This window comes from Scatophagus argus, chromosome 7 (assembly GCF_020382885.2).
Source record: "Scatophagus argus isolate fScaArg1 chromosome 7, fScaArg1.pri, whole genome shotgun sequence".
Classification (NCBI taxonomy): Eukaryota; Metazoa; Chordata; class Actinopteri; family Scatophagidae; genus Scatophagus; species Scatophagus argus.
In genome coordinates this window covers 12,045,325-12,070,152 of record NC_058499.1, presented here as the reverse complement: position 1 = coordinate 12,070,152, position 24,828 = coordinate 12,045,325, and the positions used below count along the sequence as shown (strand labels likewise).

The 24,828-nt window shown below is 37.8% G+C and overlaps 1 protein-coding gene across 1 annotated transcript; it reads left to right on the top strand.

The window, feature by feature from the left end:
- The first annotated feature begins 18,590 nt into the window (after nucleotides 1-18,590).
- pex11a (peroxisomal biogenesis factor 11 alpha) lies at nucleotides 18,591-24,209 on the top strand. Its single transcript, XM_046393087.1, has 3 exons — nucleotides 18,591-19,034; nucleotides 19,170-19,285; nucleotides 21,960-24,209. The coding sequence occupies exons 1-3, from the start codon at nucleotides 18,979-18,981 to the stop codon at nucleotides 22,526-22,528; spliced, it is 741 nt and encodes a 246-aa protein (XP_046249043.1). The 5' UTR covers nucleotides 18,591-18,978; the 3' UTR covers nucleotides 22,529-24,209.
- The last annotated feature ends 619 nt before the right edge of the window (nucleotides 24,210-24,828 follow it).

The window sequence follows — 24,828 nt, the reverse complement described above, 5'->3', positions numbered from 1 at the left end:
ACAAACGTGTAGGTGATTAAAGATAATCAGTTGAATATAAACCATCTCTCCGTGATTAAAAATAATTGTTACACTGATTAATATAGAGATTTGTCATTTGGCTAATTACTGTGTGGTGTAACCTTTTTTTGTTTATTTTTGTTTTTTAATTACATGTAATTTTTTTTTTGTTCTCTGCTAATCCTTGCTTAGTGACCAGAAACTGCTCTAAATTGCCATTTGTCGTGCTCTGTGTTTGATAAAAAAACTGTGATTTTGTTTCTTTACAAAAATGAATGTTAAGACATGATCATTATTGACAATGATGGCCTTTTAAATGAATGTTATGGTATGGTATACACAGTGCTGTGTATTGAATGTACCTGCTCAGCATGTTGTTGATGTGATATTGACCGTCCAAGATCAATTCTGTGTCTACTGACAAAAATCCCAGTGAAGAAAAACAAGGGTCTATCCAATAGCTATTATTCACCATTCTATATTTGCTATATTTTAAATTAGTATTAGTGTTATTGGAGTTATTGTGTTGTGAATTGTGTTGTTTTCTGTGACCAAGAAATGTGCAAGAAAAAAACTTAATTTCAATCAGAAACTCTAAAGCTGTGATATCGTAATGTTAACTGTAAACAGTTAATTCAATGTGATTCAATTTTTTGATATGTTGTTTTGAAAAAAGAGAGATTCATAGTATATGTTGTTTTGCATGAAATTGGTTCTCGTTTGCAAGTTCTGGAAGATGTTGTAATGTTTACTTTCAGTGTGTTAATTTGTTAATTAAATATCTTTTCTTTTATTCTTTTAAATCTGCTTTGGGTAATGCACAAACAATGACTGGCTTCCCACTGAGCTCATTTGCATTTGTCGTCAGTTGGAAATGACTCATTCAGAGAAAATCTTTATTGTTCTGGGAAGCTGTTGTACTAGTTGTTGTACAGTGTACTATGGCCATTACCTTACAAAGTCTTATCTTTCAGCATCAAACTGAAAAGGTTAATTAATTACTGACATTGCTTACACCAGATGATAAAAAACAATGACAATAATAGAAATGCGAACATTTACAGTGCCATGAGAGCTGGAATTGTAAGGCTCCACAACAGCTAGTAAATGGACCCTGTGGTTTTCTCGACCGCTTTTTCCAAGGTCAAGAATGAAGTTCTCCTCCCCCAGTTTTTAAAGCTGATTTTCAACTATTTTTTCTTCACTGTGTAACTGTGGTCTTTCACGAAAGGTTTCAGCCCCTGTCATTTAGAGAAAAGCTCTAAAATGTGGCATTTACACACAGTAGGAGCTGCTACAGCTGACTGGATAACCTGGCAGTCTTTTTCCTCTCAGCATCTGTGCACAACCAGTGAAAACGTTTAATTTCAATGTGAAACCTTTTTTTTTCTTTTTCAGATTTGAGGATTGGTTGAATACGAAGAATCCGATCCAGCAACAATAGCTATCAGAGATAGGATCAGGCCATTGCATAGCAAAAGCTGCACATTTTGTGAAGAATAATACTCTATGATAAGCCAGTTTTGTTCTCTGACTACTTGAGAATTTCTGAAAATCTGATACATGGAAATGAAATGCCATACAGTGACAGAATATGATATCAAGCTAGTGACTTGTTTTATTTAATTGGGATTTGGCCGATTCAACATTTCTTCTAACTACCATAAGCTTATCTCTCACTCTGTGTTCACTGCCCAAAAAAAGTGATTTTGCTGAAAGTTATTTTTTGGAATTTGTAAAATGAGAATGTACTGAGGATTATATCAGTCAAGTGGTACTGTTCACATTGTGTTAAAAGAATTACGCAAAGCTGCTTAACCTAGAAAAGTTGCTTGACATTTATTGCAGATAGATAGCTGTTATGTGCATAATGAAGTGTTATTTAGTGTGAAAATGAACATTTCAACGCACCATATGTGAACCACTTGTGTTTTATTAGGACCAACATTCTGCTCTCCCCAAAGTTGTTGAATGCTCTTTGCCTTTAATTGCTACAAATTGGATCGGGTACACGTGTCTTGGCACATGGGCTGTGACGACAGCCACTGAATACAACATTAATTTGTCTTATTTACTTGGACACACGGAGGAGTGTATCATACATGATAAGTGTCATCTCTGTGAGCTGTCATGAATGGAGAAGAGGCAACATAATTAATCTCCTTCCTTATTGTTGAGTCAAAATAAAGTCTCCATCTAGTGCAGCTTTTATTCTCAGCAATAGCAGCATAGTTGCTGAACCTGCTGAAAACTGACAGGATGTGGATGACAGGTACATGCTTAGGTATGCACAATGAAATATTTGTTAGTGACCCGGAACACACATGCTTATGCTACAGCGAACGATAAGGTCATTAATCTTGGCAGATCCACCTCAAGGGTGTCCTATTACAGAGTGACAAACCCTAGCGGGAAATTTCTCGCCTGTCACAGGTACATTGCTTCAGAAATTCACTCTGGCTTTAGCTGGTCTATCCGTAAGACATAACATTTGTGGATAAAGGTGAATCAAAGAATTTATGACTGCGGCTGTCTGGGTGGGAGAATTATGAAATGCAAAATGTTCCAGTTTGCTGTTCCCAAAGGCAGCAACAGAAGCAAGAAACTTGCTACGTGCTGTGCAGGACCAGAGTAACCAATATCTGTAGCTAGACTATAGGGAGCAGGCTGCATCCAAAACATTTCAGAGCATCATTGCAAAAAGCTAAAAATATCACTCTGCTGTGTTGATCCTGAAAAAGGTCCTGCATTTAGAAAATTTATGTCATGAGTATTTGCCTTTGCTCTGCTCGTGGAGAACAAGAATCATGGACATCCATTCAGTCATATATTGATGATATGTAATATGAATATTAATGATATCTTATCTCATTTATGTAAGGCATTATCCTACTTAATATTAGTTTGTGTTGTATGTTTTTGTAACATCTATAGTTCATGTTTTACATGCTGCTGCTGCCAGAAGACTCTTGTAAAATGTTGATCTCGACGAGGTAACTCTCCTGGTTTAATAAAATTAGACAGTATTTAATCATACAGTATTTGCGTTTCATATGCCTTGTTGTTGTGGGCTAAATACCCCACAAGGAAGCAAGTTTTCAGAAACCTTCTGATGCACAGCACACTCTGGTAAAGCTTTTAGATTTAAGAATAACACGTATGCTGTCTGACTCACCTAAGCTGACCTGATAAAAATAGAAGAAGAAGAAGAACACTTCAAAAGGGTAGAAAATACACAAGTTCAAATGACCAAAACTCAAAAGAAAAACTTGAGCTGCACTTTCTCATATCTTATCACTGAAGTGCAACAGTCCAAACAAACATCAAAAGATGTCTGTGCCATCTCATATCCAGCCCAAAATACAACTTTCGCTGCTTAATTTATTCTTTCACAAGGTAAACATTGAGGCCTGTTTAAAGCAAAGCTAGATTATGTGAATGAATTCACATGTTTATGCCAATAGGTCCAATAAATATTTTTTAATAAATTCTTTACAAAAAGTCTGAAGGATAATAAATGAATTGAGGGGCAAATTGTGAGTATAAACTTCACCCATGGGCCATTTTGTCTTTATATATTTCCAGAAAAATTGTTAGCCATACAGGTGTAAAGTGTACTTTTGAACAAATCAAACAAAACAACACTTAGTTTTCAAACCACTCGCCAATGCCAGCCCGCTACACTCCACAGTGATCGACAACATAAAGACAGCTAAGCTAAGTTATTGTTCAATCAACTCATCAACCAGCGGTGTGTAACAATCAATCAGTGAGTCAGTTTATCAGCATATCAATCAAACACAGAACACAGCTAAATTTGATTCATAATTGATAAGAGAGCCTGGACAGCAGACTAAACGATCCAGACAACAATTTTAAATCCAGGCTGACATGTTCTGCGTCACTTGTCATGCCGCTCATCCTCCTGAATCGGTTCATGATTGACTGCGATTGCTTGTTGTGTGCACAAAGAAGTGACAGTGATGGGAAAACCAGGAAGCATTCAGTCTTCAGTGTCAACCAAAATCATTAACCCACAGACTGATCTTTTGACCCCAAATGTATGAGTGGTGATCTTTGAAGGTTTTTTATCATGTAAGGCTGAGAGAATGACATAACTCCTGTTGTGTTGCTCATCTTTGTTTCCATTTCCATTTCCATTTTTTCTTTTAAATCACTTAACGATCTGCAGGAAGTGCAGAATTCTGCAGTGCAAAGTGAATTATGAAAAAAAAAACAACAGCAAAAAAACACAGGACACTATGGAGGTAACGGTAGAGAGAGAAAGGGAAGCTGAGCAGACCAGCTTGAAAGGCCTCCTGGGTTTAAAAGCTTCCCAACTTTAAAGGCTTCACCAGCCCAGCAGCACAGCTGACAACCTCCACTCTTGGCTTCCTCCTGAAAGAGAAGAACAGAGACCAAGCAGACCCAGCCAAGCAGAGACTGGAAGCAAGAGGCGTTGTCACAACATTAATGAATGGAGTTTGGATCAAATACTTCTTTTCCATAATCTAAGTCATCAGACAGTCAGTAGGGTCGTGCCATGCTGATGCTGTCAAGGCAAGAGATTCATGTACCAAAAAGAAGTATCAGGAATATATGAAGCCAGTACAGAAACAAACAGTAAACAGTAAACAAAAACTCATTTTGGAAAATTCCACTATGATTGTTAAAGGTACAAAAAGAAAACTTTAGTGTTTCTAAAGCTAAACTAAGTGCTCATGAAATGGTCTCATTTTAACATTGCAGCCTCAATAAGACCTCAACCAGCATGAGAGATGAGAATGAGAAGATTGGCTGCTTCTATTAATTATTCTTAAAGCCAGCCTCCAGGTAAGATTTTGAAAATTAAAGCTAATTTTGCAGATTATGGATGAATTAACGTGTCTGATTTCCTGAGGAAAGGAGCTGCTCTGCAGAAAGGCAGGCAGCAGGTAATTTTCTATTTTACCAGACAGCAGCACTACAACCGACTTAAAAAGAAATATTTTATGTTGGCATTTCTATCTTGCTATTGGCTTACTATTGAGAAACAAAATTACCATCACCAAACCACCCAATTCGTTATCTGTAGGATTATATAATCTATAGTAAGAGCTGCATGGTGGTGCAGTGGTTAGCACACTGAGGGTTCTGGATTTGAACAGGGCCAGTGCCTGCTGGGACCTTTCTGTATCGCTTTTACATGGTCTTCCCATGTCAAAAGTCATGCAGGTTGGGTTAAGTGGCGACTCTAATATGCCTGTAGGTGTGAATATGTGTGAGTGTGTGTTTGTCTGTATGTCAGCCCTGTGATGAACTGGCGCTCCTGCTTGCTCAGAGTCAGCTGTGATCTGCTCCAGCCAACATGCTCCAGCCTGCAACACTCAAAGCTTAAGGATTTTATCGTTTTATCGAGTTTCGAGAGAGGCGGCTCTTTCTCGTGCACATGTACCACTCAGTCTCCTTTTTTAGCTAAACTCGGCCGAGACCCAAGAGAGAAAAGTGAAAAACATCACAGCTGCCCATGTAGAGACACACAGTCAGAGCATGAAAACTTGTGATTTTCCTCTTCTGATTTTACCAGACAGGCAATCACACTGATTCTCCCCTCTTTGTGTGTTTAATTAACCTGGCTGACACAAAGCCACTGAAGCTCCATGTGCCAAGTGTGATATCACAAGTAGCATTTATTCCCTTTTATTTTCTCATAACCTCACATTGACTTTTTCAAAGTTACACGGATTTGTCCAAGAGGAGCAGTACATCATTGACTTTTTCGTCTGTGTGTCAGTGGTGATATCCGAGGTCAGCTCATTTTCACTAAAACTGGGGAAATAATCTATCTCACTACTGCAGGCTGTCATATTAACATTGGATCCATTAGCCAATGAAGATCTTTGTTCTGTCAGGTATGAGTCTCTCTCTCTCTTTCGCTCTCTGTTTGTGTGTGTGTATGTGTGTGTGTGTGTGTGTGTGTGTGTGTGTATGGCATGTCTTACCTCAGACCAAATTGTGTATATATATTTGAGCAAATAACTCAGTAAACCTCAGTTTTGAAACTTATCTCCCTTATCTCCCTTACACGTTCATTCATTTTGTCAGTATGTGACACACAATATCACAGAGACCACTGACTGGATTCTGTGGAAAACTTGGGAAGTAATGCTTATCAGCACTGCATTCCAGCATTTTCAGAGCTGCACTTAATGTCTCAACATGGGCTACCACATCACAGAACAATATAACAGACAAGAGACAAGCTTTATTGATAATAAATAATAATATAAATTTTATTGATCCTGCAGGAAATTGTTGTTCTTCCTATTATTTTTACTTTCCCATTGATAAATTGGCATACTAAAACATTGTAATATATAAAAATTAATCCAAAACAACAAAGATGCTGTTGAGCCACAGTCAAACATCTAAATAAAAACCCAGTGGGCTTGAGTGAATATGTTATAACGTGATTTATTAGGGGAGGTGAGTCATTTGGGTACAATCAACCTTCCTTTTCTGTTTGCTTACCTGCCTGTATAATGTATGGACAAATGACCTTTGAAGAGCAGGAAATACAGTGAAGGCTGGAGAGGGAAGCAACACTGATTATAATGTCACTAAGAAGGGAATCAAATTAAGAAGGATATTTGAAAGCAGCGACAGGTTCTAATCAGAAACAGTGCATTGTGTCTTTATCATTTTACCGCTCATAAATCACGCCCTCTTTCTATTTGGAAAACTGGGCAATAAAAATGTATGAAGTGAAAGCTGTGAAATGGAATTTTGTGCCTCCAGGGAGCGTCATGAAACAAGTTGCTCCTGAGAGAAAAACTGAACCTTCCATCATGTCTCACCATTGTGCATGTATGCTATCTGTAGCTGAGCGGGGCCGTCCATTGCCTTTTACCTGTGCTCCAATTATCCAACACACCTGTTCCTGATTCAGTATTTATTTATGTATTTAAAGACTAGTCCTGACTCACCATCTTTGCCAGATGATCCTCAACTGCTTTGTGGTGCCACATCAGGTCAGACTCACTTTTTTTGAGCTTTGATCTCGGATCTTTTGCGTGCTAACTCTTGTTTGCGTTGTGTTTGGGTTCACCTGCTGCTACTGTGTTCAGCTTCAGTGTTTAGTGGATTCATGTCTCTGAAACAGTGGCACCTGAGATCCAACGTTTGGAGATTCCTTTTAGAAACCACATGCACTCACCTGCTGCCCCAGCCTTTGAGAAGATTGTCTCATTTCAGAGACTTTGTGTCACTTAGCCCTGATCTACTTTGTGAACTGCAAGAAATATTTTTGAGTCAACTTCAGTAAAGACTTTTTAACTTGGCTCACTGGCTCAGAGTGTTCTGCTTTTGGGTTCCTTTTTGTGTCACTTTTGAGCCACAACAGTCCCTGAATTTATTATATATCTATGTATTGTATTGCACTGTTTCATTCTGTAGACCTAGTTGCTAATATAAGTTTCTCTATTTATCTATATTCTGTCCTTGCACTGTTGTCACAGCTGAGCTTCTCCTCTGGGGGATCTATAGAGGATTATCTTATCTTCTGTTTATTCTTCATGTATGAATCTCTGTTTGCAATGTTGCCATTGTTTTGTCTCTGTTTGTATCAGAGCTCTGATACAAGTTAGATGTTAGTTGATGTTGATGATGAAGAAAAAAAGCCCAGAACTCACACATCTGCATTTAATCACCACAAATAAACACTTTTGAGTCTGTATGTCAATACAGAAATTAATAACAATGTTGAGTTATTTGGAATTTGAGTATTTGACTTCCTGATTGATGCAAAATAGGTTGATAAAGACAGAGAGAAGCAGTGAATGAGAGAAACTGATTTGAATTGGTAGCACAGCATATTAATTACTAAATTTATCATTTTCACTGCATTGGAAAGGGACACAATTTCCCTTCCCCTTTCCACCTTGATGTATTTTTTTGCGACGTTCATTCAAGTATCACCATAGACACATTCATTATTTATGCTTCTTCAGATATGTGCACGTGCAAAAATGATTTTAGTTCCTCTAATTGTAGCTGCAGGAACTGGTATTTTCTTTCAAAACCATTTTTCCCCTTTAATGTGTTTTCTTGTTTGTTATGCAGAGTTTTCATGTAGCTCTGCATACGAGTGCAAAGAGGACATCAAATGTGTTTGTGACAAATTTCTTTGTCATAAGGTTCCACGCTACAACAGGTTGTTCTTGTTCCTTTCAAAGACTTGAAAGCTAAAAGTCAAACCAAGAATTCGATAATAAATGGGTGCTTTGATTCTTCACTTTTATGCGTTATAACAATTTGTACATGTCAGTTCATGAATTTATGCGAGAGGCTGACCGAGTGGTACCCACTAGGCAAGTTAAAATGGATAAAATTATAAAATTGCACAGTTTTACTAAAGGTTGTCATTGCATACCTAAATTCTCCACTCAGAGAACATGAATTAAATATTTAATTCTTCCCTTTTGTTTTTTAAAAACATAAATAACAATTTGTACGCATTCATTTGTATGTAAAACACAGACATTAACCAACTTACACTGTAACTATAGTCTGATAGAGTCTGAAACCCAACAGCATCGCACAGCAACGTGATCTTATCTAAAAATATTTTGATATTATGATCTTATTATCATAGCAGTATGCCTCAGATACCTCTGATAAATTCCCAGCTGAATAAAAGCTAAGCGTTCCCAATGTGCAATCAATACTTAACAACGCTGACATTTGCATAAATATGTGCAAATGATGCTGCTAAGCATGGATGCAGCCACATAGACGCAATGGCTTTCTGCAGTTATTTCCTCTGTATGTGGACTGCTGACACATTTCTAATATTTCTGACAGCCTTCTGGATGCAGAGCTCATATGTCTGTAAAGCCTCAATATAATCTGTTCTACCTGTAGTAAGCCACATACTGTATATATACTGCCATATACTGTATATTCTTAAGGAGAGCAGCTTAAAAAAGTGTCAAATGAAGGGACAGTCAAACTTTTCCTTTAAATGTGATGCTTCATTACAACAAGTTAAGAAGAAATGGGTTTCCTCGGTAGCACCATTGACCGTGTAAACAAATCATTTACACTAAATCTCTGTAAATATCCTCAAAGGTGAATTGCTCAAAGACCACAGCTCATAATAACCCTCAGCTAGTGCTATGTATCTATGAGTGTGACATCTCTGCACCTTGCCATTTTTGACCAACCAATTAAGACTGGGACACAATCTGTTGCTAGTAAAATGTGAAGTACAGAAGAAAGAGAGCAAAAAAATGTAAAAATAAAAAACTGGCAATGGAAAATGTCTTTGTTAAAGAGACTGCTGGTATTTAAGGCTCTTAAAAATTGACGTCTTTAAATTTTATTTGCTAGTGTATAAAGCTCGGAAAAGAGTCCAGAATCATACCCTCACCCAAAGGTAGGAAGGTAAGGATTTATTGGCTCCAAGAGTAAACTTAGTAATAAAATTAATAAATTAATAAATTAATCTCACTGTGGTTATCAAGTTAGTTATTGATGTTTTGGTGCCTTTTTGTTTTTGGTATCTTTTGCTGCTGTGAAACCTCTTCTCTTACATGGCAATAAGGACAGTTCTGATTGACTCCATCAACTTATCAGTAACCCACTGTATTATGATTGCATCCAATACCTTTGCATTTTTAACTTACATTCCCATTATTGCAGTCATGTTTCAGATAAACATTTTTATAACACTTCAGTGCAGTCTAGTAACTACAGTTTTCACAGTGGATTCGGTGACTTTCTTTTACCGTAATTTGAAAGTCACTTAGTAAACAACAACAACACTGTCAGTGATTTGAATTTTTAGCTTGTATTTTAGAACTTAGAATTTATATATATGAGATGTGAGATATGTTTTTATTATGCTCATTTTAGCATCTGGACAGCCTGTTTGTAAAGGTTATGTTTTGAAGCTGTCTTAATTGTCTCGCCAACTGTTCATGCAGCAACAAAATTGAAATAAAGTCTCATTTCTTAACTTTTGGCAAATTGTTGAATGCCAAGCACACTTTAGCCAGCACAGGATTAAAATATTTTGATAATGGTGTATATCGCAATATCATAAATCTAAAAATATCTGGACAAGCAGTTCTCCTGTAATACAAAATGTACAATGCTGCCAGTGTACTATGAATGTAATATGTAATATGGCATCACTGAATAGCTCTAGCTTTTATCTCGGTTAGTAAGACAGCAAATGCCTTAAACCGTTTCTGTCATTTTCACGATACTGTTGACCTCTATCGCTTTGTTAAGAGTGCTAAAAACATCACTGAACACCTTCACATCACGTTGGTCTGCCTTGATGTGTTTGTTTGGAAAAACTGACAAGCGTTCATAATCTTTGAACAATTAATCTCAAAGTTATCAGTTGACTTTCGTCCATAATAAAAATAAGTACTGAACTGCAACTGTCAAGAAAAAAAATCATTCTCATTATTCTTGTCTTGAGTGTGCCTTTAAGACACACACGGTTTTGCAGTACACGTTTTTTCAGTTGAAGAATGTAATGGAAAAAAGACTGACAGCTCACACAGCGGTTCTTCTCGGAGTACCACGTCTAATACAAAGATGGGGGGACAAAGAGCTTACAGCTTCGGGAAACACAGCAGTGTGAAGATTCAGTGAAGACCCTAAAGCCACTTGTTCCAGTCAATAAAGTCCTGCACCACCACCTCCTTGTTTTTTTTTTCTTTCTCTAACTCACTGAAGAATCCACTGTGGTTTGGAGGCTTGTGTGTTAGACATATGAATAGACAAGCTGTATTGTTGTAGTGTCCCTGGATGGATTATTTCAAACCAACTTTATTAACCTTTTTCCAGTAGGTAAATCTCTGGGTTCATGCAGTACTTGAAAAATATTAATGTTCCATCATTTTTACTGTTTGTATAACGTATACAGTATGTATGGAAGAACTGGTTTTTGAAGGACTTTAAAATGATGAATAAGAGTGATAAATTAAGTGCAGTACTCAGCTGGAAAGTCTTAGGGACATGATGAACTGTAGTCAGTTAAATCAAAATCTCTGAGGTGAACACTGAAGTACTGACTGCAGGAATGCAATGTCCCTGTATCTGACAAGATAACATTTGCAAAGCTTTATTATTTATGAATGTTTTGTCTCTCAGGTCTCTCTAGGGAAAAAAAATGGAAAAAATGATTGATCAGTTATAACAAAATATTAAAATAACACAAGGTGGATGATTTTGTAAATTTGTGCACCACTTTAAAAGTAGTAAAAAATGTTAACACTTTTTGACCTTTATGAAGGCAATTTTAAGCACATTCATAATTCATAAATAAAGCTGCACTTTCAACGTTTGGCGGTATTTAGCAGTGTCTGTACTCCAGGTGTGGTGATTAACACAATTAACCCCACATACGTCCTCATCGAGTTATCAGCTTCCATGAGCTGAGTCACAATGAGCCTCATTTAGCTCATTGTCATTTTTCATGAAAAATGCTCTTTTGTCTTTATCTGGTGCTTCAGCTTGTTGAAAATAATTATGTACGTGAAATGCATTAATGTAAAATTGCAGCCATGTTTAAGTATGTAACTTGACAAAAGCAATGATTTTTTTGAATGATGACAATTTTTTTTTTTTTTTTTTTTTTTTTTGCTGCTTGCTGTTTGTTTTTGTAGAAAGAGTTCCTGAACTGTTATAGTTTTCTTTTTGGAAAAACTGCTTGACAATACTCACACAGTGGTATAAGTACATGCACAGCCTCAGTTTCAGTGATGAGAGTCATTCCCCCAAAAAAAAAAATCACTCAAAAAGAATTAAAGCGACTGACAAGATCTGTCCCCTAAGATCCGTCTTCCAAAAAATTGGTAGTTTTGGCAAAAGCTTCTACAGAAAGCTGCTGTTGGACTGTTGGCTGCCTATATATAGAGTATATCACCCCGGTGGGGACTCACACATGCTGCTTAGGATTGACTTTAAATTTCTGTTGTTTGTGTTTAAGGCTTTGATTGTCTCAGGTCCTATTGACAATTCAGAACTCCTACGCTCAACCTCGACCCCAAAACCCCTCAGATCAAGGAGGAGACCTCTATGCAGTTCTCTCGAGACTGAAGCTTGAGGAGGACCAGGTATTTTAGCACTGTAGTCCCCAGATTGCAGAATAGCCTCCTACACTTTGTCAGATCTGCTCCCACTTTTAAAAAATGCTCTCACATCCTTTCTTCAACTTTGGCTTGTAGTTCTTTATGACTTTCCTGTAACTGTGTGTGTTTGTGTGGTTTTGTTCTTGCTCTGGCCTGCTCTATTGATTACTTGTTCTGTTCTTGCTTTTGTTCTTGCACAATAATCAATGTGTGGAGTTTTTAAATGTACCTAATAAATAAACTTGGACTCAAATATGAACATATGCTAATAGCTATGAGTTAGAGCATCCATGTAGCACCTTAGAGACTATAGATGGTATTTATCTAATTCTGTGTTTTAAAATGCAATCAAAACAATTCTCTGGAAATTCCCTGAAGAAAGTGTGAATGTAAGACATATATGTCTAAGGGTTTTGAGGAACACGTAAGATAACTACGGTATAATGAGAATATCGTATCTTAGCAACCACAACTGAATATTAAAAAAAAAAATACACTGATACCACTCAAAAAGAACTAAAACGAGACTTTCACACTCTGAACTCAGATTTTACGTCAGCACTAATCACACTTCCCTTTCCTTCCCACACTTTTCATAATGCCTTTAACCCCCTGTACGAGCAGACATGGAAATTAACAAGGCAGAAGTACGAGGATTTTTGTAATTAATTTTTCCGTATATTTTCGGTAATTCTACTTTCACTCATAATGAACTTTTGATGACATATTGTATTCAGCTGGTTTTAGAAAGATAAGAATTACAGACTAGCCTGAAGTTATGCTATTGCCTGATATAATACTCCTTTTCCTCTAACTTTTTCTTCCTGAAGCAACTGAAGGTTGCCTCTTTACTGAAGGTAACCTCTTTAATTGTTTGTAATGATGTATTTATGTTAACATAGTTAAATATGGACATGCAATAATATTGGAGTCAGGCAGAGTGTTAGGGTCTTTGGGTTTGTACTTAGTTTTCCCCGGTGTTTTTCCCCCCTGTTGTTTCCCCCCTGAGTTTTTGTGTGTTCTCCCTCTGTGTGTGGGTTTATTATCCCTGTGGCAGAGCTGGATGGTGCTGATTCACTTCCTTCACACCTTCCCATCTATTCACCTGCTGTTCAATCAACTCCTCCAGAAGCTGCCTGTACTTAAGCCTCAATTCATCTACCAAGACACTGCCAGATCGCTGCAATCTACATAGCAGTGATGCTTCAGGCTCTCTCTTTACCTGGATTGTTGTGTATGACTTTGGTCGCTCCTAATCCTCCTCTCCCTGTGCTCTAGGTCCACCATCCTGCCACTGCCTGCCCACCCTGTCCAGCTCTGCCTTGAGCGATCCCGTGGTTCGTTTTCTCCTCCAAGAATTCTTTGGTGCGGCTCTTTGGATCCTCCTGGACCTCAGCCACCACACCAGCATCCCGTATTCTACAGACCACAAAGCACCCGCCTGCTGCAAGGACACTCAGCCTTCAGAGCTAGGACTGCATCTGTTCAGAAGTGTGAACACCCTCAGTTAAGAGATCTTTTCGGTGCAATTTTTGAGAGACCATATCACAGAGTACTTGTAATGAGTGTGACAATGTAATATGTGAGCTGCTGCTACATTTAATGTATAGTCACTAAGTTCACTTTAAAAAAAATTGAATATCAGCACTGAGTGCTGTCTTTTAGTGCCTCATCCTCACCACAGACCAGCGACATACGAGCTACAAACAGTCTTCAACAGCTGCATGTTTGATGGCTCTTGCCTCCACCTCATCCTATAATTCCTCTTATACCTTATGTCTGACTGAATACTGGATTATGATTGGCTGCAGGATGTCAATTAATTGCTGCCAGTGGAATTAGTGGGTCCAGTGAAACTATGGGCAACTGCACACATGGATTATCATTTGTTTGTGGAAAATCTTGAAATTGATTTGGGGACAATGGCAGCTAGATAGTCTTGTTAAACATACTATCAAATTATATTTGCTGTTTATCAACCAATCACAATTTTTATTGACTTTGAATCTTAATGTTAGTCATAATGTTAGTTTTTTTGCTCATAGCTGCTAGCATATTGTTAGATTTCTGACTCAGGGTTGGACAGTTCTGGTCTCTGTCTCCATTGTCCGTTAATTCCTGATAATGGACACATCATCTGGCATTATCTCTTACATTATATCTGCAAAACCAGTGGGGAAGCTTTTTCAAAGTGAACTTTCCACTTCAGTGGAAGTAATGTAAGTCCTGACCAGCACTTTCAGTGGCTGTCAGAATTACTTTAAATATATAATCATAACAATGAGCTGCCCATTTCATCTAGTATTCAGTTGATTTTATTGTGGACACCAAGTATTGCGGCTGTTTGATTGACAGGCAGCCTTGAAATGCCATTCAATTCATACTGTAAAGGATGCTTCAAATAAGAGCTACATTTTTCGGTAAAATTAAAAATACAATTTAGGAAATAGTATTAATGAGAAAATGTTTGTCAAAAAGGGGACAGGCAAATGACATTCTTCCAAGGTCACTTGTTCAACCCCAGAACACCACCACAATGACTTTACTTCTATGGAAATGAGGGTTGCCATACACAGTGACCTTATCTACAAAGAGCCCAGGGGATTTGGAAACATTACATTTGAGCCTGACATTCAATCACATTCATAATACAGTGAATCAGTATGTGGGATTGGTAGTAGTTGACACACTGGTTGTGGACAAGCCGTTGAAAGGGGAGGCAATAGCAGCACACAATGTTTCTCAAGTATTGCATCAAATCATGATCATGCCAGCAAGCATTTGGGGTGTAAAATACTTGGAGTCAAGTATGCTCTATTGCAGAATTTCAGGTGTATGTACTGATGGTTTGGATTCTTAGATGCCCTCCCAACATTACGCCATATTACCTCCCTGTTCGGTTTAATACCCAAACCAGAAAAGTTCTCCACCCAAGCCTTCACACCTGCAGCAGGTGCAAAAATCTGGAGCATTCTGTAACAGATTGACAATTTTTTTTTTTAATTTAAATTACATTATTAATCCCAAGCTGGGAAATTATTTCTCTGCATTTAACCCATCACTGATTGAAACAGACACACACACACACATGCAACATGCAGTGAAACACACAGGAGCAGTGGGCTGCATCAAGTGCCCAGGCAGCATATACTGGGGGTTAAGTGTCTTGCTCAAGGGCACATCAGCCGGCTAACGGGGAGTGGGGACATTATCACTCCTCACTCAAATTTTTTCCTGCCCATGCAGTGGGGGATGCGAACCAGCATACTTCTGATCACAAGCCGCTTTTCCAACCTCTAGGCCACGGCTGTCCTCAACTGGGTGATTACTCAACTCTGACCCCCGGGGGACTTGGTAAGCTTTACAAGCTGATCTCTGAAAAAGAAAAAAGAGGATGTTTGTCAACTTTGTATTTTGACACAATTTTTTGGAAGCTGGGGACTGAATCCACTCCATTAATATTTTGTAAGGTTTTAATTCCCTTGCTATCCCAGACTTAATTAAAAAACGGTCTTCCTCTTGATGAAAGATTATAATTATTCCGTAATGAAAATGAATTATGCCAAACATTCTTACACCCCAAATGTTTTTCCACTGCCCTGAACGCTTTTAACATGTATGACAAAACTAAACTGTAATGTAAATTGCATTTTCTAGCTGACAGCCCAATGAAAAGAAACTCTTTTGATCTTAACGGTGATATGAGTTCTTGTTCTATGGTTTTCCCTGAAGATTTTTTTACTATAATATATCCTATATGCTAAAGTTCTCAGCGCAAAGGCCCAGGTGCTGCATGATTTATGATGGCATAACATAATTTGATGAGGTTGTTGCCATTTATCAAGAACACTCTTCTCATTAGGGAGAAGACAAGGGGGTAATATATGGAGGTCCACCAGGTGGTGTACTGGCTGGAACAAGGACTGTCTTGTTCTGCTGTCTTTCTTTGATGTGCTGTGTTGATATTGCACATCAGATGTCTCTCCTAAAAAAAAAAGTGGTAAGCCTCACCACACTGACACAGTGTACTGAAGTTGGCCATGACTCCCAACACCCTGCGAATAGCTCAACCTTCAGCCACTGTGTGGGTTTCACATCAGCAACAAGGCTCCCCGTGGTCCCCATTCACAAGACGAACAAGAAACTCTTCCTCTCTGTCCAGCTTCAGGCAATCTGCGACAGCACTGGCATATTTCTAGACATATTTGTTTATTACCATGGCTCAGTATATGATACAGGGGTGTTGGGAAGTAGTCCACTGTTTGTCAGGGGCTTGTTACTTCATCACAGGAGTTTGGGGAGCTCATGCCTGAGCAGGTCACAATATAGAGAGAGCCTGTGGCAGAATGATGGCATTGTGGCAAGGAATCTTCCTCAAGGCCCTGAAAGTGGCTCAAGCCTTTGTTCCTGTCTCATCTGTCTCACTGCTGGAGACATCCTGGAGCCGGATGAGGGAGAGGATCTAGTTCCTCTAAAACCACCTGTGCGTGCAGACTAACATGGCGGTCAGCACAAGTGTCAGCCCCAAAACAGAGTCACTCATATTTCATGATTATTTTATTTTTGTAAAGTGAATAAATGTCATTTCTGTTTCAGTCAGTCAACAATTCAGGAACTTCTACATTTCTACAACTTCTACAGTTTATTTATATGCATTTTTTTGTGAAAACTAAAAAAAACTGTAGGCTGTCTAAGAAACCCCCAATTTTTCAACTCTCTGTAAAGCCGCTGTTAAAGGGGCTTCCAGCTGGTCAAACTATTCTAAATAATACATGCAGAATGTCTGAATGGAAGCATTTTGGTATGTCCCACATTTATAGTGTTCCATCACTGCTTGACTCTTTTGTTCATTTGGGTTGTCATATTTAGATTGTATATTTCACAGGAGTAGGTTAGTCTTCTTTTTTTCTTTACCTTTTCTTATTTGTTAAACCCTGGTATTGAGAAAAAGAACATTTGTATGCTATGTTGAATGTATAGCAGAAATGAGTTTGAGGTGACAGTTAAAATTAAAAGTTAAAGTTAAAATGGACACCTGCCATCTTGTGAGAGGAAGGAAGGAGCTTTCGGCACAATGGGGACTGAAGCAATGTGTCAACACTATTTCAGCAACTGAAGTCTTTTGTATTTGACTTATTTCAGTGAACACAACAGGACTCCATACAAGGTTTTGTCATTTTTTTTGCAAGTTCAGTGAATGAGGCAAGGAATTGTTCAGTTTGTTCATACGGTGCAGCATCCCTTGCTTCCTTCTCTCAGCCTGCTTTTTGAAGAAGTTCAACATGCTTCCACCCATATTTGACCTATTAGTGGGTGGCTGGGGCTGATCTGTTCAGAATTATGATAGTGGCCAAAAAGCTAAATGTTTCTGTGACTCCCCTAAAAAAAAAAAGTAGGGCCATGTGGCTGGGGCGTAGCTGACAGTGGTACTATGAGATGCATTAACCATAAACTGATGGATTGATTTGCAGTTATGTGGACAGAAAATACAAGAGGTAAGAGGGGAGAAGAGGCAGGATCTCTTGGAGGATGAAGATCCAAAGCCGAACATCTGGAATGAGACACCAGCCAGAGGAGAGAGGGAGGTCCCAAGATGGTTGATGGTTAAGCAGAAGTCTGAGTGAAAAGAGAGGAAAAAGGGGGGAACTTGGCAGTGAGGGAGAAAAGAGAGCAATTATCATGTTTTAGCCATCATAGGGGTGTCATGGTTTGAAGTGTTTGTTTCTTAGTTTCTTATGTTGTGGTTTTTACTGCTAAGAATAGCAAAATGGAGGACCCAAAGTGCAGACACAGACATAAGGATAAGGTGAACAAAGACTTTAATGAAAACAATTACTCAAAAAAAGAACAGAAGCAAATTCAAGGCAGCTGAGAAATTGTTCAAACAAGGAAATAATCCAAATTAGAAACATGGGGATTACAGAGGACACAGAGCACAGGATACCAAACATAAGAAAAGGAGAGCACAGGTATTAATAGACAAAAGACTGGACAGGTGAAACAGGGGGCGCACGGACGGACGAACGACAATCGTCGAGAAAATGGAGGGAAAACAGCCAAAGACAGGAAATTGAAAGGTAAAACAGACAAAAGGGCAGAAAAACTACAAAATAAAACAGGAAACTAATAAATAGACACACCAAACCATGACAACGGAGGACAATTTGTTCCGGTTCACCAGCCATTCTTTGAGTATTAGGTCTACATTGTTAATGGTATCTGACACATAGCTCTCATCGTTTACCAAAAATATTTTTTTTATTAAAAAAATAGGTACCTAAGGTTTAAGTTTTAATACGTTTTACGTTTTTCAGCACACGTAATACTTAATAAACGTTAATTTCCCACAGAGCAACAGAAAATTTCTTTTTCCTGTAATCATGGTAACCATTGCCAATGCTTCCGTGAAAGTTAATAGTGAATTTATAGTTACTTTATTTTATTTTTTTCTGATATAGTTGCGGCTTTTAGGACACAAAAATCCCTGCGTTGACAGTGATTAACAATGACGCGCTGGTCCGTCAACAAAAACCGTTCGACTTGTGGTCCGATGGAATAGCTGTCCGTAAAGAAACATGTACGCTTTGCTGTCCTGTATCAACCAAACCGACTGGAAAATTAGCTAAGTGTGAACGTGAAACAAGCTCAAAAATACAATTTTTCTACGTAGTTTTAACCGGTAAATTTAAACGGGCCGCTATATCTGACGATTTGTAAACGTAACACAAGTTAATGACATTATGTAAATTGTAGCGAGAAATTTACGTCAACGTCCGGGTCTGTCTTCTTTAAAAGAGGCTGCAAGTCGGTGTGAGCAAACCAGAACAAGTTGTTCTTGTTACATTCGAGCATGGACGCGTTTGCAAAATTCACAAGCCAAAGTCAAGGAAGGGACCGTATATTCAGGTAAGTTGTTGTAAGTTTTGTTGCCTGTTCGTAAACTGTCCACGTCGTATGTTTCTAGTAGAAAGAAGAAGTTAAGTTATTAGATAAACATCTAACGTCACCTTCTCTCTGCCTTTTTTTTTATTATTATTTCAGGGCAACTCAGTATGCATGTGCACTATCGATATATTTACTTCAAAAGCACTCAGACAGAAAGGACCTTGTGGCAAAACTTAAAAGTCTCGAAGCTGCCATGAGCGCCGGACGAAAATGTGAGTATGACTTCGTGGGTTTGTGTCAGAGGGAAAAGGGAAATAGAGTAACTTGATAAATAAATATATTAATTAAGGATATACTCCAAAGGTTATTGTGGTTTACCGTGTTTAGAACTTATCTGGGATGTGTTTACTATATGTTGCCTGGTGCAAAATTATGTTTCAGAGTCCCGCCCTATTACTCAATAAAATGTGGCACAGAGTTGACACTTAATCGACAGTAACATTGCAGCCCTCCATTATCCATAACTGTTTAGTGTGGGGCTGCAAATGATCATTACATCGATTTGGATTAATCCGCTGATGATTATTTGGTGAATACTTTGGTGAATCGTGTTTTGCACTGAGCGTTGTGGTAATGATGTTGGTGTAAAAGAATGTGTTGATGTTGATATTAGAGCTAGCAATTATTTTCACTCTCAATTAATATGCAGATTTTTATTTATTTATTTATTTATTTTTTTACGAATAATCAATTAATCGTTTACTCTGTAATATGTAATTTAAAAAAATACTCATCACAATTTTACAGAGCCTTAAGTGACCTCTTAAAATTGCGTCTTTTGTCCGACATTAGTCTAAAAGCCCAATATAAAAATATAAATATAAAATATAAAATACAAATAAAAAAGAAAAGTAGAAAATCCTTACATTTAGAAGCTGGAGCTATCATATTTTTACATTTTTGCTCGAAAACGATTGATTAATACAATAATTTGAAATCAATTTCCTTTAAGTTGAGCTAGTCAATTAATCGACTAGCCGATGCAGCTCTAGTTGATGTCTTATATAACCACTAACCTGTACTATCATAGTCACATTGATATTTATGCTATTTATTGGGGGCTGTGCTCTTCACGTACTTTGTACTCATTTGCCTCCTGTAATTGACTGCCCTGATGTCTATTTCCTTATGTGTGGTGGCATTTTGAAGTGGATTTTTGAAGTGTTTTGTATTGCAATTGTATAAAAAAAATCAACTTCCAGTGTCCCACAGCTCAGGTTGATGTCTTCAAATACAGTATCTTGACTGTTTGATTAACAGACACAAAAGAATTTAAAATGTTATGAAACAGAGTAGGAGCTTTCCTTGCCCACTGAGAGGATGGAAGTACACAACAATTTTCGCAAGATAAATGTTTCAGACCTAAACTTAATTAAACAATCATGAGCTACAACTGCAGCTTGCTTAGTTTTCTTAGCGTTCTGTTTATAGTTATATGTAGAAATTGTTCTGAGCCACAACATTGAGCCTCAGTCAAGTCACTCAGTGAATTCAGCATTAGTTTTATAGATATATATATATGCACAGATGCAGTGAATGAAGCCTCCCTTTTCATTTTTCTGCTCTTTTGCTTCTGAATATACATAACAGCTCTGTGGTGTGTAGCATAATAATCTGAAAGTTTCTTTCTGTTGTTCCCTCGTTAACCTTGACTCGCTGCTGAATTTTCTCTATAAGCACAATGATATTTCTTCAGCACCATCAGGGCAAGCTCTTGTCTTCCCATTCATTAAAGCTAACAAGAGGGTGGGCTGAGTCACAGCAAATAACAGCTTAAAGTCGTTGACTTTGTCCATGTTCCATCAAGGCTAGCCTATTGTCAAGGATTCAATACTTTCATCTGTTTTACAAACACTTTTTGAACTGCCGTCTTTTACAGTTTCCTAATAACATCTTAAGTGCTCTCGAACAGTTGACGTAACACACAATGACGTCTCATCTGCTATTTTTAAAAATGTATCACAATTACAAAATTCATAGCAACAGGTTGCCATGGTCCTGAAAACCAAGAAACAGTTGTACTATTTGAACATATTTATCTTAGCAAATGTTGTGGAAGGTAACGTTACATGTCAGCAACGTTTTTGACAATGGCACCTAAAGAATGATGTGTATTTTCAACTGTGAACTAAAAACTATGTTTTCGTGTGGTGAAACACAGATGATTTGAGTAAAAATGACATAACTGTGTTGGTATAATCTTTCAACCTCATATTGCCAGACCAGGATTTACCTCGGGTAATTGTTTAGCACAGCCTTCATTTTTGACAGATGTTGCCTGGTGTTTTGTTTATTGGGAATTGATGGCCTGAACAGTAGCAAAACGTATGGCTTTGGTGTCAGGTCACATTTGTCTGTGCTCTGTAAAAGTACTGTACAAATTACACTCAGGTTTTTGCAAGTTCAGTGCAGCTTTTCAAGTTTTTCTCTTTTGTATTCTCCTTGTCATCTGTGTACCCTCAGCCCACAGGCTTAGACAAGGCTGATGGCTGTTTGTGGCCGCATTTAAGCCTTTTGCTTTTCCCTCCACTGTTAGCTGTGATGGACATCTGTACCAACTGTGGTTGTAATACTCCCGAGCCTAAGACTGGCTTTGACAGCTCATAGATAGTGAATTTTGAGGCTGTTGTCCCTCTTGATGCTATTGCAGTCGAGCTGTATCGGGCCAAGGCTGGGTTCTGTTGGTGAACTGCAGCACTGCTGTCCTGCATCTAAGACCCTTTTCCATCTGAGCAACAAAAATATCATAAGATAAAAGATGTTGTAGTTTGGTTGAAATGTAGCTTGTATTCTGCTGTCCATGGTGGACTGAAACTATGAAATGTTGACATTTCATATTAATTGGTTACTGCTCTAATGTCCTTTTTTTTCTTCCTCCTTTGTCAGTGTTCAGGCTGGGAAACACAATAAATTCCATTGAGGCTGCTAAGCGAACCATGCAACTCTCTGACCGAGTGCTGTGCCTGTGCCTAACTGCGGTCAACATCAACCGCGCTCTCTACTTTGTCTGTGACAATGTACTTTGGGCCAGAAGTGTCGGTCTTATCCGTGATATCAACAAAGAACGCTGGAGCCTAAATGCCTCTCGCTGTTACTTGCTCTCACTAGTTCTGTATCTGACGAGAGATGTTTACGTGGTCGTCCAGTTAATGGTACAGAGAGCAAGAGATAAACACTTTAGACAGAAAATGGATCAGCATCTCCGTGAGAATCCAGAAGTGGCTGACGTTGTCATTCCTCAGCTGGATGCTTTTCTCTTTCTGCTGTTGGATAGCCTAAAATCACATCCGGATGTTGCCTTAGACACACTGAAGAATATATGTGATCTCTTCATTCCTTTAGACAGATTGGGAATATACCAGTCTAATGCAGGAGTGGTAGGATTTTGTGGTCTAATTTCCTCACTGATTGGGATTGTAACCCTTGCACAGCCCAAGTTAAGAATCAGTCCATGATAATAAGGGTGGTGACTGACTGACTGCAGATAAAAAGGTTTATCATGACAATTTTTTTAGTGTCATCTAGCTGGAGCTGTAATGGTGGACTAAGGTCAACCTGGTTGCACAATGAAATTAGGCAACATGTCAGAGGCAGGTTAGAATGGCATGCATATTTTACACCAAACTCAAGTCAGCAATAAATGAACTACTTGCAGGATTTGTTTTTTTTTTTTAAATCATTTTGATGAACTCAATACGGTACTTTTGAAATGGGCACAATAAATGCTTCAAATGGGGACCAGTTAAAGTTTGAAGCACTGGTTTAGAAGGAAGCAAGTTAAAGTAGTAGCCTTTTGTGTGTTTTCTAAACTAAACATGACTAAACATGTGTGAATTCCTCTAACACCACATAGAACACTGGTAGTTTTATAACTAGAGAACCTACAAAACCTACACCTGAGAGAGTTTGGGGAAATACCTCACCCTTTATTTATTTTTTTTGTTCTGCTATGCAAGACATGGTCTGGACTCTCAGCAGAGAGATGGATGTGAATCATGTTACTATTTTGATGAACATGATTATTTGTTTACAATCAGATTCTTAAAATATATTTTTAGGAATTCTGTGTATGTTTATGTTTTGTACACAAGAATAAACTGGAAAACTCTAACTTCTCTGAGTAAATAATGAGAACTTCAGTGATAAAGCTGCATGTGCCTTGATTTATTATCACAATTTATTATGGCAATAATTTCATCCAGTTCACGTTTGATTTAATTGTTAATAAAATTATATAATAAACGTAATGATTCAAAACTGTTCTTTTTAAAAACTACAATTTTTGATGTTAATAGTCATTGACTGAATGGTGATCCGTGGAGAACAGTTGTGGTTCAGTTTAGCAATAGAGTAACACTGCCCTCTTGGGGAAACATGACGTCTTGGTGGCAATTGAAAGAGCTTTATTTTTCAATTATACTGAGACAACAATACACTTTATTTTCTGAAAGCTTTTCTCAACAGAATGACATTGTGATAAAGCATCCACCATTTAAAAATCGAAAAAATATATTCAATTTCCCTTTCACCATACTTTTGAGTTTCGCTGTGAAAACAAGGAACTAACTATGCAAAGAAAGGACAAACACATACAAAGCAATAAATAAAGACATTTGTTCTCCTAGGTAGAGCAGTTGCAGTCACTTATAGTTGGCAAAATGTTTGATTTCACATTTCCACAGAGGCATTGATTTTCCAGTGCCAACAAACTAGTTAAATGCACCTGTATGTAATATGTAGAAATAGTTTGCTGGGCTGGAAATGGACATTAAAACAAAACCAAATAGCTAACATTAGATGCAATTTAACTGGTGTCCTGGAAAACCTTATTTATTTTATTTTTTTTTTAACAATGTTGAATATTCAACAAAATGTTCCATTTAAACAGTGCTGATACACTTAATGCAATTCACAAGGCATCTGATATCAACTCATTATAAAAATTATGAACGAAGCACTTTTGAAAAGTGGCAACAGTGTGAAACTACAGACGTGTACAAACTGCTGGCCCAAGGTTGTATTTTTTCCAGAATACCAGAATAATCATTACATGCAGAGTTAATCTGCTTTATGAATGTAAAAGGCACCTTCAGTAGTTAGATCCTGCAACATTAAAAAAAAAAAAAAAAAAAAAAATCACAGTTAGCACTTGAAGCCCTTTTCAGCAAGGGTCTGCTCTATGAAATACCACGTTAGGTGGTACAACTGTGTTCATTGATACTACGATCAGAATGATATTTTTCCCAGGGGAGTGTCACCCATGATTTGTTTGATCACATATTCATTGCACAACTGACCAGTACTGCTTTATTGGTAAATGGGAAGCCCTTAACTTCAAATTTGTTTTGTAAATTGTTATTACTTTAAAGCTGTTGCTGTGTGAAAGGTTTTTATCCCGCCATTATTAAAACAACATTTCAGTACCTTTTCTGTTATTTCTGAAAAATTCTGTGAAACGCAAATAAATTATTTTGTACATCTGAGCTGGCCTTGTGCTCTTGTCTCTAAATATAATTGAACCATGGCTCATTGATTTCCAGATCCAGTACCAGAACAAGGCACACAACTGTTTTCACTCATTTTGATTCATCAGACATCAAATATTTTCTCACACTGGAGGGGGGGGGGGGGGGGGGCTACGAAGCACATTTGCTAAGATAATCTCATATTGAAATAAGGATCATGAAAGAGGGTTGTGAGGTCTGGTCCTGAGAATAGATCCAAACAGCCAGAACATTGGAAAATTTTTTGCAGG